At 41.7% G+C, this 13,192-nt stretch overlaps 1 protein-coding gene across 4 annotated transcripts in view; it reads left to right on the forward strand.

Annotated features, from left to right (window-relative positions):
- Positions 1 to 1,088: 1,088 nt before the first annotated feature.
- Positions 1,089 to 13,192, forward strand: part of TRMT10A (tRNA methyltransferase 10A) — a gene marked incomplete at its 5' end in the record, with an annotated part of 32,776 nt that continues 20,672 nt past the window's right edge. For 3 of the 4 annotated variants that reach the window (XR_014774640.1, XM_084757481.1, XM_084757482.1), the window contains 6 exons: positions 1,089 to 1,276; positions 2,031 to 2,193; positions 3,109 to 3,180; positions 3,668 to 3,742; positions 5,301 to 5,450; positions 7,872 to 7,977. Coding sequence is in view for 3 of the 4 variants with exons in the window: in XM_084757481.1 (XP_084613607.1) it covers positions 1,089 to 1,276; positions 2,031 to 2,193; positions 3,109 to 3,180; positions 3,668 to 3,742; positions 5,301 to 5,450; positions 7,872 to 7,977 (754 nt within the window). Of the gene's footprint in view, positions 1,277 to 2,030; positions 2,194 to 3,108; positions 3,181 to 3,667; positions 3,743 to 5,300; positions 5,451 to 7,871; positions 7,978 to 9,647; positions 11,227 to 13,192 lie in introns of those variants that run through there. The other variant, XM_084757480.1, reaches the window with a different exon arrangement.

Here is a 13,192-nt window from a genome sequence, read left to right on the forward strand (position 1 = left end):
CTGTATTATTCAAGTTAGAAAATGTAGATATCCATGAATAAAAGTTGAAGATGTATATGCATCTGTATTTTTTAAAAGTAATTTGATATAATAGGAATATTAGTATTTGCTGTGATTTAAAATATAACCATCTCCTCTTACCAGTGCATAACTTTGGAAATAGCTTTTTTTGGCTGCTTAGTATGTATCTCTAACTTATATTATAGATGAACCATAATTTATTTACTCTTTTTGCTGACACTAAAGTAAATTCTGACTTTTCATAGTTAAAAATAATGCTAGGATGAATAAATTATGATGCAAAGTTTAATGTACAGTTTTGACTTTCTTACAGGAATTCTAAGAAAATACATTGCTAGGCCAGAAAAGTATTTGCTCTAGTTTAATTCTCTGTTGCTCTGATAAAGGCCTCTGGCCAAAAGCAAGTTAAAGGAAGGGTGTCTGTCTCTGGCCTGTGCTTCCAGATCACAGTTCATCACGGAGGAGCGTCAGGGCAGGGTCTCAAGCCGAGCGTGTGGCGGGTGCTGCATGTGGGCTTACTGCACATGCTAACTTAACCTTCTTACATGGCCCAGGACCGTCAGTCCAGGGATGGCGCTACCCCATTAATAAACTTCCACAGTAATAAGCCATCAGGACATGTCCTTCCAGACATGGCCACAGGCCAGTATCATCTGGGCAGGGTCCATCTGTGTTCATGTTGTCTGTGTCTCCCCCATCCCCCACCCGCCTCCACACTCCATTGAGCCTTCTTCTCCTAACTCTGGGCTGTGACAGCTTGACAGTGGAAGCTAACCAGGATAGTATCAGTGCCTCACAACGCTCAAAACATAACCCACCTTCTGGAGAAAATGTGTGGTGACCCTCCATGCTATATGTAAACCTATTTCTTCAGTCCTTTACCAGTACTGTCAACAAACAGTTAAAGATTCTTGCCAACAAACGGAATTTAACTATCTAAATTTGTACTTTTATCAGCAGTAGAGTTTAACATTTGTTGGCATCTATTGGCCATTTGGGCTGTTTTACTTTGCAAGTTGTCTGTTTGTGTAAAGCATTTTGCTTTTCAGTTTTTTTCAGAAACAACTATGTCATCTGAAACGCTACCAGCATCTATTGAGCCTCCTAATAATGTAGAAAGCAAGCTGGGCGGGAGTGATGGCGAAGAGGAGAGACAGAAGCCAACAACTGATGCAGGCACCGAGACGATGTCCAAACGACAGATGAAGAAGCTGCTGAAGCAGAAGCAGTGGGAAGAGCAGCGAGAGCAGCGCAAGTGCGTACCTAAACGCAGTGCCGTCCGACCCTGCGCGGCGTGCCGGGTCCTGTTAAAAGTTGTCTTCACTGAACCTCAAGTTAGGATGAGAAAATAAGGTTTTTCATGTTTTTAGCTAGTTGGCATACTGATGAGCTCAGATCAGCACCTAAGACGCCTGAATAGGAGCAGACCTGCCGAAACTGCTCAGACAAGGGAGCTGGTAGCCGTATCCCGGTAAAACTACAATCAGGAAGGTCAAACTTTGGCTTGACCTGGATGTGGCTAAACCAGGTTCTCATGAAAGCATTTCTGTTGCAGCCATTGTCTAATTCCAAAGACATTTTAAAAAGAGATTTTAAAAAGTTGGACTTCTATTTCTGTTCTTTTAGTAAATTTAGTGAAATTTTCTTTTCAGTATTCTCTGTGATATTGAACTAGAAAATCGTTTAGGGGATGACTTGTGAGTAATTACTTCATAACTCATAAGTTTCTCTTAGACTTATATGGTACTAGTAATGAAACTATTGAATAATGCAGTTATTCACTAAAGAAAGCTTTATATTATCTTTGCAAAATAATTTTTTCCTGTGTAAAGTTATTGTTATTGCATGGAATAAATAAAGTTGCCAATATCTGACCTTTTTTCCTCATAGAAGAAATATATTTCATATAACCCTATTTTAAAGTGTAATATTTGTTTAATTAGAAGTTTAAATATGAATGTCTAAAAGTACAAATAACAGCAAAAACATTGTTTTGTTTGCTATTTTAGAGAAAAACGAAAAGAAAAACGCAAGAGAAAGAAATTAGAACGACAGTGTCAACTGGAGTCCAGCGCAGATGGAAACGACAGAAAGCGTATTCGAAGAGATGTTGTTCATAGCAGCCTCCGCCTTGTCATCGACTGCAGCTTTGATGACTTAATGGTGTTAAAGGTATCCCTCATGTGAACTAGGTTAAGGCACTTGATTTTCATAGGTGTTATTATTTATATACTAAACTAAATCTAAGTTTTTCAAACTTTCTCACTCCTAAATTAAGTGCTTTTATATGGATAGTATATTTATGTATATGCTTATATATGCATAGACAGACATTTACCCCCTAGTTAGGGAATAAACTAAGTAACCACATATTAGTTAAAGATTATGCAGTTCCTGAGTGTTATGGCACATGTCTGTAATCCTCCCATTTGGGAGACTGAGACAGGAGGGTCTCAGAGTTTTAGACCAGCCTAGGATTTAGCACATTTGAGGCAAGCCTGGACTATTTAGTGAGATCCTGTCTCAAATTTAAAAGGGAAAAAAAAAATGCGTAGCATGACTGGAGAGATGGCTCAGCAATTAAGAAGCACTTGCTGGTCGTGCAGAGGACCCAGGTTTGGCTCCCAGCACCCACATGGTGGCTCACAGCCATCTGTAACCCCAGCTTCAGGGCATCTCACCCCTCTTCTGGCCTCCACAGGCCCTGCATGAATGTGGCACACATACGTATATCCAGGCACACAGTTTGTTTTAAATATGGCATTTTACCAGTGCCACTGAGTTAAAGTATGGAAATAGCATGATTCTAAAAGAAGCTTTCTCGTTGTTGTCTGTAAAACCAGCATCAACTAACATTCGAACAGATAGGAACTTTAAAAGGACAGGTGAATTACAGAGTGTTGACGTTACATATAGTAATCTTGTTAGTCTGTAGGAAAATCAAACAAAAATGATCACAGTGGCCTCATATTTTAAAAGAAAGGTTTTTGCCTACCTGGTCACTCAGCTTATTATATTCCCTTAGCACCCTGGGATGGCCTAAGATGACTTTAATAACCCTGTCCTTTAAATTGTGCTGTTTTATAGGATATTAAGAAACTTCATAAACAGATTCAACGATGTTATGCAGAAAACCGGCGAGCATCACATCCCGTGCAGGTGTGTATGAAGGGTTAAAGGAGACCAGTTCCCTTTCCCACCCCATGACAAGAGGCATGGGTTACTCCAGCTGCCCTTACCTGAGAGTTTCAGAGTGCTTATTTGATCACTTTTTTTACAAAAATATTTTGAACATGAGTGCCATCCCCGACCCTCCACATCCCCAGCCCTGCCGTGCTGTGGGGCCATCTTTGTTTAAGGACATGTGCGTATTTTCACACCAGTTTCTCATCAGTGGCAGACAGGTTGTAACTATAAGGGCCTCTGGAGGCCAGAAGAGGGGTGAGATGCCCTGAAACTGGTTAAGAGGACACCACCTTACCACGTGCTCTTTCTCCCACCTATCTCAGGGTTAACACAAATTCTTTTCTAGCTCAGTGAAAAATATTTTGGGTTTCACTGTTGATCAGCTGAGTGATGAGGGGGTAAAATTTGTGCTTGACTGATCATGTTCCTTCTTTTTCTCTGCCTGCCAATCGCTCATCAGTTTTACCTGACAAGCCACGGAGGCCAACTGAAGAAGAACATGAATGAAAATGACAAAGGATGGGTCAACTGGAAGGTAGTAGAACGGCCCAACTTCCTAAGGTCCTGAAAGGCTTCTGTAGAGGTTTTACCTGAGTTCTCAGCAGTGGTACACTCCAAAACCCTGTGTGTCATCACACCCATGCCCACAGTTACGAGGGGAGCAGCTGAAGAAGAGAATGGCATGCCTGCCCATTTGTAATTACCCTCATGAATCATGTCTGCTGTCTTAAAGCCACCTCTTGAAAAAAAATATCATCTGGAAGACTTGATAGGGTCTTTTAGAGCAGACTCACTCTAACATTTGGAAGTGTCTCTATTTCATTTCTTCTAAACTCATGCTTTCTATTTTGTAACCATTAGCCAAACATTGTTATAAACTCCTGAGGTGTGAAAAATAGCTCCCAGACTCCAGCTTTCCCACTAATAACTACTAATCTAATAGCTGCATTTATTAAGAAAGCTTGGGGCTGGAGAGATGGCTCAGAGGTTAAGAGCACTGACTGCTATTCCAGAGGTCCTGAGTTCAATTCCCAGCAACCACATGATGGCTCAAAACCATCTGTAATGGAATCTGACATCTTCTTCTGGCCTGTAGGTGTACATGCAGGCAGAGCACTGTACATAATAATGAATAAATAAATCTTTAAAAAAAAGATGCGTTTTTTTTTTTAAAGAAAGCTTAAGAATTAAGCTGCATTTGCAAGAAAAGTATTCTTAGCAAGTCTTTTAGATTCATGTCTCTTTTTCTAAGAAATAATGAATATATTAGGCAAGCATATAGTTTGTATCTTGCCAAGCTGTTTACATCCTCAGTTTTCTAGAGAAATACAGATCACTGGCCCCTAGTTACTCAGATTCCTCTTGAAGTACTTACTAAGTATAGAAGTCAGATTTATAGTATACTGTCTTCTAGAAAAGTAATTAATCAATACTATACCATCTAAGTGTTAGCTTCATTTGATTTTCTTTAGTCTGGTGACATATCAGGCAGTTAATGTGACCTGAAATGTCTTACAGCTCTTACTACCTCTGAACTGACAGTTTGGTAGAAAAGCTTTCAAATGTGCCTTGTAGAAACAGACACATTCTATTAATTAAGTTGACATGATTTCCTTTTGATGAATCACATGGGGCATGTTAATTAGAAAAGACATTTCTTGTCTGGAAAACAGTGTGATCAAGAAGGCAGGGAAATGCACTTTTATTTTTTGTTTTTGGAACAGAAAAAGTGAGAAAGGTAGGCTGACGCCATATTCAGAAGAGAGCTCCTGAGTTGCAGAGTTGGCATTGACCCCACAGTAAAGGGCTGGATAATGCAAGTAAGATTTTAGATTTTACAAGTGTGTGGGGTTAGGTTAGAGACTGAGGCCCAGCCAAGGAAATAAGGTTCGTAGACTATTTCCACGGCTGAGATACAAGGTAAGGAATTGGTTATGGATTTTAATGTTATTCTAGCAATAGCCTCTCAGGCTTGAATTCAGGTGATCTGGATTTAGGTTTATTTTGGGGAAATAGGAAAGAGGGTAACCATTTTATCCGGCTTTCAAAGTATCTTGCTAATTAATATACTTGCTCTCCTTGTGTTCTTGAAGGATATCCACATCAAGTCGGAGCACTACAGTGAAGTCATAAAAAAAGAGGACCTGGTTTATCTGACGTCAGACTCACCAAATGTCCTGAAGGACTTAGATGAGTCCAAGGCCTACGTGATTGGAGGGTTAGTGGACCACAACCATCATAAGGTACTGGCTCTGCTCCTGCCCAACACCTGCTACTAAGGTAGTGACCTAAGCCAAGCAAAAGGCTTCGTGTTAACTTACTTGACCCTCCCTGCAGCTTAGGGAGGTCAGTGCAGCTATTTCTACACTTCACAGTTGCAGGATCCGAGGAGCAAAGAAATTAAGCCTAAAGTCACCCATGGTAGGTGGCAAAGCAGATTATTGGAAATGGCCAGATTGCTGCAGAGGCCGCATATTTAAAGTGTGTTTTGTTGCTAGGGGCTTGATGCTAGTGAATTGATGAGCCATTGACGTTTACACCAATTTTTATAAAATAGTTATTTACTTTTATTTATGTGTATGAGTATTTTCCCTGCATGCATGTCTGCACTATGTGCTTGCCTGATGCCTTGAAGGTCAGAAAATCATGTCGGATCCTCTGGAACTGGAGTTACAGTTGTGAACCACCATGAGGGTGCTGGGAACTGAACCTGGGTCCTCTGGAAGAGCAGTGCTAACTACTGAGTCATCTCTCCAGCCCTAGACTAGTATTTTTGTTTTGTTTTGTTTTTAAGATTTATTTATTATTATATATACAGTGCTCTGCCCTCATGCACACCTGCTGGCTAGAAGAGGGCATCAGATAACACTATAGATGGTTGTGAGCCACCATGTGGTTACTGGGAATTGAACCCAGGACCCCTGGAGGAGCAGACCTTAACCTCTGAGCCATCTCTCCAGCCCCCTATACTAGTTTTTAAATACATGATTTCTGAAATTATTTTTTCTTTTCTCACCTTATGCTTTTATATAGATAAAAAGTTGCTGAAGTCCCCTTTCTGAAGAGAACATTATTGTGTATTTTGCAACATGCTCAATTCATCCCATCTTTCTAAAGAAAGGGTATTTTTTCCTAAGTGAAGAAATACTATCAGTACAATATATGAAGGGAGTGTTTATTCTCCAGCACAGTGTGTACATAGACTTTCTGCCATGTCATAGAGGACCATATCTGCCTGTCCATGGTGGCTGCATGGCTCTGGAGCTCTGCTGAGAAATTGGATTTTTTTTTTTAATTGTAATCTCGAAGTTGTCAGGTGTGGCTAAGCACTGGATGAGCAACTTTAGAGCATTTACAGGACCCTCGTCAGAGTGTTGTTTAGCCTTTCTGTTGTTCTCAGTAGAAAATTCTAGTTTATAATTTATGCATGAACAGATTCTCTGCTCAGGTTGTGTCTGTTTCTCTAATAAAACACGTCTATTCCGCAAGCCCCTGGCTCTCCCGTCTTTTACGCCCACATATGCTAAATGCTTACACTTCCTGGACAGTCTTATGAGAGTTTTCCGCTGGGATAAACACAGATTTCAAGCATTTGAAGTTTGAGAAAAATATAAAACCTCTATCTAACAGTCTTTTAGGTTATTGAAAGGGAAAAATAGAGCATAAGGACAGTTGAAATACTTTTCCCTCAGGATTTCATTTCATTGCCATTTTTATGTCTTGGTGTACAATCGAAACTGAATTTCTCTCTTTTTGGGGGGTGGAGTGGGATTTGAGACAGGGTTTCTCTGTGTAGCCTTGGCTGTCCTGGACTCACTTTGTAGACCAGGGTGGCCTCCGACTCACAGAGATCCATCTGCCTCTGCCTCCCTGAGTGCTGGGATTGCAGGTGTGCGCCACTGCGCCTGGCTTTTCTGAATTTCCTTTATATATCTTTGTAGCAGAGTCATTGTGTCTGGCATGGATTCTGGAGTGATGGCACCTAGGCTTTGAAGTAGCCTTTTGTAAATAGTCACTGACTGTTATCTGAGATATTATGGGGCTGTTCTTTTGAAGGACTCTCAGAGCCTTTGCATAATTTAGTCCTGACAGGCCTGGCAAACCCGCAAGTATGGCTGAGAATTGCTTAGGTAATGGTTCCTTCAGACAACCCCTAGATCAGATGTGAGGTTTTGGTGTACGTGCTAGCCCGCCTTTTGTGTAACAATAAAGAGCTTGAAGCTGCCTGTGTTCAGACCTTGAGAAGTTGATCACCCTGCTGCTGAGAAGCCTCGGTGCACCCTGTAGTGTTTCTCTTCCATCAGTCACCCAGGTAACCCAGACGCTGACATACTTTACTCCCACAGGAAGAAAGATGGTGCTCCTCTCACATTCAGCTGGAGTGTGTAACCCTGAGAGAAAGGGGCTAGGTGATGGGAAAGAGAGTAATCAGAAAGCCAATCCAGCAGGACTTCCTTGTTCTGCCATGAAATAGATTTCTACCTGCTGGGAATGTAATTTCTTCACCTCTGTGAAGTGAGGTGCTTAAGCAAAGGCTGTAAATGCTCCTCCTGTGAGGGCTTAAAACATATGTTCTTATGTTTTCTGCACTAAAGTCCTTTCTGAAAAAGGTCTATATTCTTCCAGACTGTACAACACCTGAGTCCCCATGTCTTTATTTTCAGGGACTGACTTTTAAACAAGCATCCAGTTATGGAATTGAACATGCACAGCTCCCTCTAGCAGATTTTGTGAAGATGAACAGTCGAAAAGTCCTGGCAGTTAATCATGGTAAGCTAGAGAAGTGACTGAAGTGGGCTATGTGGGCACTGTGAAAGAGGCAGCACAGTGCAGATTTGGACAAATAGAGACATCATTTATTTGAAATAAAAGTGAATGCTTTAGACTTTGTGAAAATTTACAAAGTATGAAACAATTAGCTATGATCTCATGACTCAGGGTACTTGTTGTGCACTTTCAGGTGTGTTTCCTCCCAGCCCTTTCCCTGTGGCGGGGTCTGTCAGCTACTAATCTGGATACCTATTCTTCACTGCATTGTAATTTCCATGTGATTGCTTTTTAGTGACTATGTGATATTCCATCCTCTAAATAGATAATCATTTAATCATTCCCCCACTGTTGAGTAATTTTAATTTGAAGCCCCACCTGCCCAGGAACTAGCTAACTTTCTGGACTCCTGGGAATTGTAGTTGTTGGAAGATAGCAAAGCCTTATGGGTAAGTACTGTGTGCTGTAGGTTTGTCCTTATAAACCCTTCAACACATGGCTCAAGGCCATTCTCAGCCGGGAAACTCCAGAGAATGGTCCTGACCAAAGTCTGTCTCTTGTTCAGTATTTACTATTTAATAAAGCTTGCTTTAAATATGGCCCAAAATGGTGGAATTGTTTTTCTCCGGTGAATCTCAGAATTCACAGGTGTCATGAATAACATTGTAGGATGCCACTGCTTAGTATAATTGGTCTTAAGTATTATTTATTTAAATTATAATTTAAAAAATTTTTGAGACAGAGTTTGACAATGTAGACCAGGTTGGCCTTGAACTCAGAGAAATTCACCTGCCTCTGCCTCCCTCCTAAATGTTGGGATTAAACGCATACACCACCAAGCTACCCAGCCTTAATTTTTTAAAGATGTTTTTGTATTGTGTGGCTATGGGTGTTTTTCCTGCATGTATGTATGTGCACCAGGTCATGCTTGGTGCCTGTGGAGGCCAGAGAGGGAACTGGATGCCAGGAACTGGAGTCCAGGCCATTGTGAGCAGCCATGTGCATGGGAAGAACTGAGCCCCAGGCCTCTGTAAGAGTAGCCATTCCCTGGCTCCTTTATTTAATTTTTTAAGGAAATGTATGTAATCCTAAATACTTTTATATAGCAGGCTTTATGGAAATAGGGAAATGAAAGTCTTATTCAAGGAACAAAATAAAACCTTTGGTACCTAGTAGAAATTTCTTTTCTGCAAAATAACCAGGAAGGCTTTCTTGCAGTGTTGTGAGCGTAGGGACAGAATTGGTTTTCTTCTGCTGATGTGAAAGCAGAAGCAGAAAGTAGGCAAAGGGGTCCTCAGCGTGGCCTTGTGGGGATGACAGAAGAAATGTGGCTGCGTGCTCCTTCTGTGTCCTAGCTGTAAGTTAGTCATGAGAGATGAAGAAGGAACACTGATGAAGGGCGCGATGGAACCCAAGAGGCCTTGTCGTGATTATCACGGACAGCTGACTGAGGCTTGTAAGTTGCTGAGGCCTGAGAGCTGGCTGAGGAAAAGCTGGAAAGGACGTAAAGGCTGGAGAGCTGTGGGGCAGTTTGTCCCTGGTAGCCAAAAGGAGGAGATGTGAACTTGTGTGATTAGAACAAGTCAGCACTCAGCGCAAGGGTCGCATTACAGGACAATTTCAGCATCTTGGTGACCTTGACTAAGGAGTGTCTGGATTTGTCCTTGTTGCAGTGTTTGAAATTATCCTGGAGTTCTTGGAAACAAGAGACTGGCAAGAGGCCTTTTTTACAATCTTACCCCAGCGGAAAGGAGCTGTTCCTGCACACAAGGCCTGTGAAAGCTCTCCTCAGGACCAGCAGGCCAGGCCAGGAGAATGGGACAGTGCTAGCGAGGGAGAGCATTGCAGGAGTGACCCTGGCTCGCCACAGAGAGAGAAGCAGGGCCAGCGAAGCAGCCTGGTGTCTGCAGTGAGCCCTGTCCCGCAGGAGCCTTCCCTGCCCTCCTCTCGCTGAGGTGAGCCAGAAGTGTGGTGCTTCCGAGTCCTGGGACTGCAGGAACATTGATCTTCTCTCATCTCTGTTGTGGGATTTTTAAATCTTTCCCAAGGGTCAAATGATAATGAGAAACCCTTTAAGCACTAAGAAAGAATTATTTGGTTTTGTGTACAAAGACTTAAAGGAATGATTTCAAAATTGTTTTAAGCCTCAGATCAGCGGCATGGAGGACTTTGCCACACTAGTAGGCTTTTCATTCTCCATCCAGTGGCGTCTAGCCTTCAGGGCGTGCCTTCTGACCTGTGAGCGTTGTGCTCTGTGTTCCTGGGTCTGGTTGCTGTGATGCCTGTCTGTTGGAGCAGATGTTCATAACTGGCCTGCAAGTCTCCTAGAGTGTAACCCTTCTATCTGCAGCTTTTGTGGTTGGTGTAGTTTTTTCTGAGAAATATGTTAATTCTAGAAGAAATGCAGTTTGCTGGGCTCAACAGTTCATTCCTTTGGATGATGGCCCATTCCTGTGCCTCCCTTATGATGCCTTCTCATGCTTCTGAAATAGTCACAAGAATAATCCTAAATCTCTTAATGACAATAATTTATTCAATTACAAAACTAAATTTTTGCTGACTAGATTATTTTATAAGGTTGTTATTTTTGAAGGATCAATTTCTCTTTACCTCAGTTTAAAATGAACAGTATAAGCTATCCTTTCCATAAATATAACATATATGCATATATGTTAGCTTTTAATGTGAATATTATGTATCTGTTGCCTACTATAGTATTCCAACTAATGTAAACGTGTTTCTGTAAATAACATGCGCATGTAGGAAATGTGCATTAATAATGTTTACATTTGTCCACATAACATTTAGCTTTCTGGTTTTGACAGGACTGATATGGTTATGTTGAATACACTAATTTGAATCCGTTAAGTGCCCAAATACAAAATTAAAGAGTTTGGAAATTGACAAAGGATGACGGAGCAGAGGGGAGCTGTTCCACTTCTGTAGTATTGCAGAGATGTGTACTTAGTTAGATCACGTATCCCTGCCGCAAGTGCAGTGGGACTCCAGGGGCTCTCGCTGAACTGGGGCATAATCAGTGTCTAGTCTTTTCTCTTTATTATGCTGTGTTAGCATCATACTTAGACCAAAGCTTGTTAGACCTAGTATTGGTGTTCCCTGTCTACTTTCGTTGCTTTATTCTTAGTTACCTATTGTAGCTAGTTCTTTCAAAGTCTGTAAACAAAGTCTGTAAGCAAAGTCTGTAAGCAGTCATACCACTGTTGTAAAAGAATAAAGTTCATGTTGCTGCTGCACTTTTCTAAGATTCCGATTTTGTGAGATGTGCCCACATGCTCATGTGTTTGAACACTCGGTCTCCAGCTTATGGTCCCTCCTCCTTTGGGAGGAAGCATGTCACTCAAGGTGCGCTTTATGGGTTTATAGCCGGTTTTGTTTCCTGTGCGCAGGTAAAAGGTGATCACTGCTTCCTAACTGCTGCCAGGCCAGCATGATGATCTGCTGCCAGGCCTTCCCTGCCATGACTTAAAAATAAGAAAAAGGTCATAGCAACCTAATTAAAAAGACAAATCTTAACATTTGATAAATTTTAGCACTTTACACATAAGCAAAGTATGGTCACTGGCATAGGTTAGGCCTCCAAACACTAACATGTTTGAATGTTTGGCCCATGGGGTGGTGGCACTGTTAGGACATTTCTAAAAGTGGCTATATTGGACTATCAAGGAAAATAGATACTTAAAGAAATCCTAAAGGCGGGTTCTTTGATTGTAACAAAGTGTTAAAGTAGAAAACAAAATATGGAGGCTAGAGAGATGGCTCAGTGGGTAGGCAGTTTTGCCAGGGAAACATGAGAACCTGACCCCACATGAATAGCAGGGCACATTAGTGCAAAGGCCTATAACCCCGTGCTCCGACTGGCAGATGGGAAGTGGAGACAGAGTCCCCAGAAACTTGCAGGGCAGCTAGCCTGGCACAGAAAACAGAAAGTCAGCAGAGATACTGTCTCACAAAGGTTGAATAGGACTGATACCCAAGGTTACCCTTTGACCTCCACATGTGCAGAATGTGCCTGCATTCACATGGAAACACACATACATATATGCTCACGTAGACCCACACACAAAGAAAAGAACACTTGTTAAGATAAAAGCCTCAATACCTATACATTAAAAAGAGGAAGGAAGAAAGAAGGAAGGAAGAGAAAGAAAGAAAAGAAAAGCTAAGAAACTGGAAAGAGGAAATTAAATCTGAAAGTAAGCACTTTGACTCACCGAGCCATTCCCAGACCCCGGTGAGGTGATCTTTATCAATATGAAGAGCAGAAGTCTAGTATGATCATGAGCGTCTGAACTAAAAGAAACAGTCGAAAGAGTGTCAGACTGATTTGTGAACAATTTGATTAGCTACTGTTCTCCTTCTGGATAGATGAGAGCCATGAACGAAGACAGAAAACAAACTCTTTCCTGGAACCTCCAAAAGGAAAATAACTTCATTTTCTTTTTAGTCCATTCCACATCTCTGCCTCCAGAATTGTAATAGAATACAATTGTGTGGCATTACGTTCCTAAGTTTGTAATACTTTGTTATAACAACAGTAGAAAAATTTAGTCCTTTCTTCTGGTCTCATTTTCTTCTGTCAGCTGGTTACAATCGGCAGGGATACCCCATTTAATCATTTGAGCCACAAGGTGGAAGGATCCTGAGCCTGTCAATAAGCAATGCAAAGGTTTCCTCTGAGTATGAACTTGAGAAACTCTGTTATGGTGGAACCACAACATGTTACAGCCTTATACTTGTCGAGGCCCGAGCTAGGGGAACCAAAGGCTTTAGAACTCACGGAATGTGGCCCACCAGTGAGCGCAGCCATGACAGGTCGGCCTCAGGGAGGCAGAGCCCTGAGGATTACATGTCCTGAGGACCTCATGCTGTTATGGAGTATCGCACGGTTTCTTGTCCCTGTGGCCTTTATATTCTTCCTAGTACATGAGTTGTATGAAAACTCTTAAGGAGGCTTCCAGCCCCTTACTAGGCAGTAACACTGGCACAATAATGCTTGAACTCTTTCAGCTATCGTGTGTGTGTGTGTGTGAGAGAGAGAGAGAGAGACAGAGAGACAGAGACAGAGACAGAGACAGAGAGGCAGAGAGACAGAGAGAGAGAGCGAGCTTTTTTCTTATTTCCTTTTTTCCAGTCACTGGCAACCTCTGATGGTTACAGTCAGTTCTGGCCTGGAGACTCAAACTTTGAACCCTCAGAA

The sequence above is a fragment of the Acomys minous genome (assembly GCF_964271855.1).
Source record: "Acomys minous genome assembly, chromosome: 14".
In the NCBI taxonomy this organism is placed as follows: domain Eukaryota; kingdom Metazoa; phylum Chordata; class Mammalia; order Rodentia; family Muridae; genus Acomys; species Acomys minous.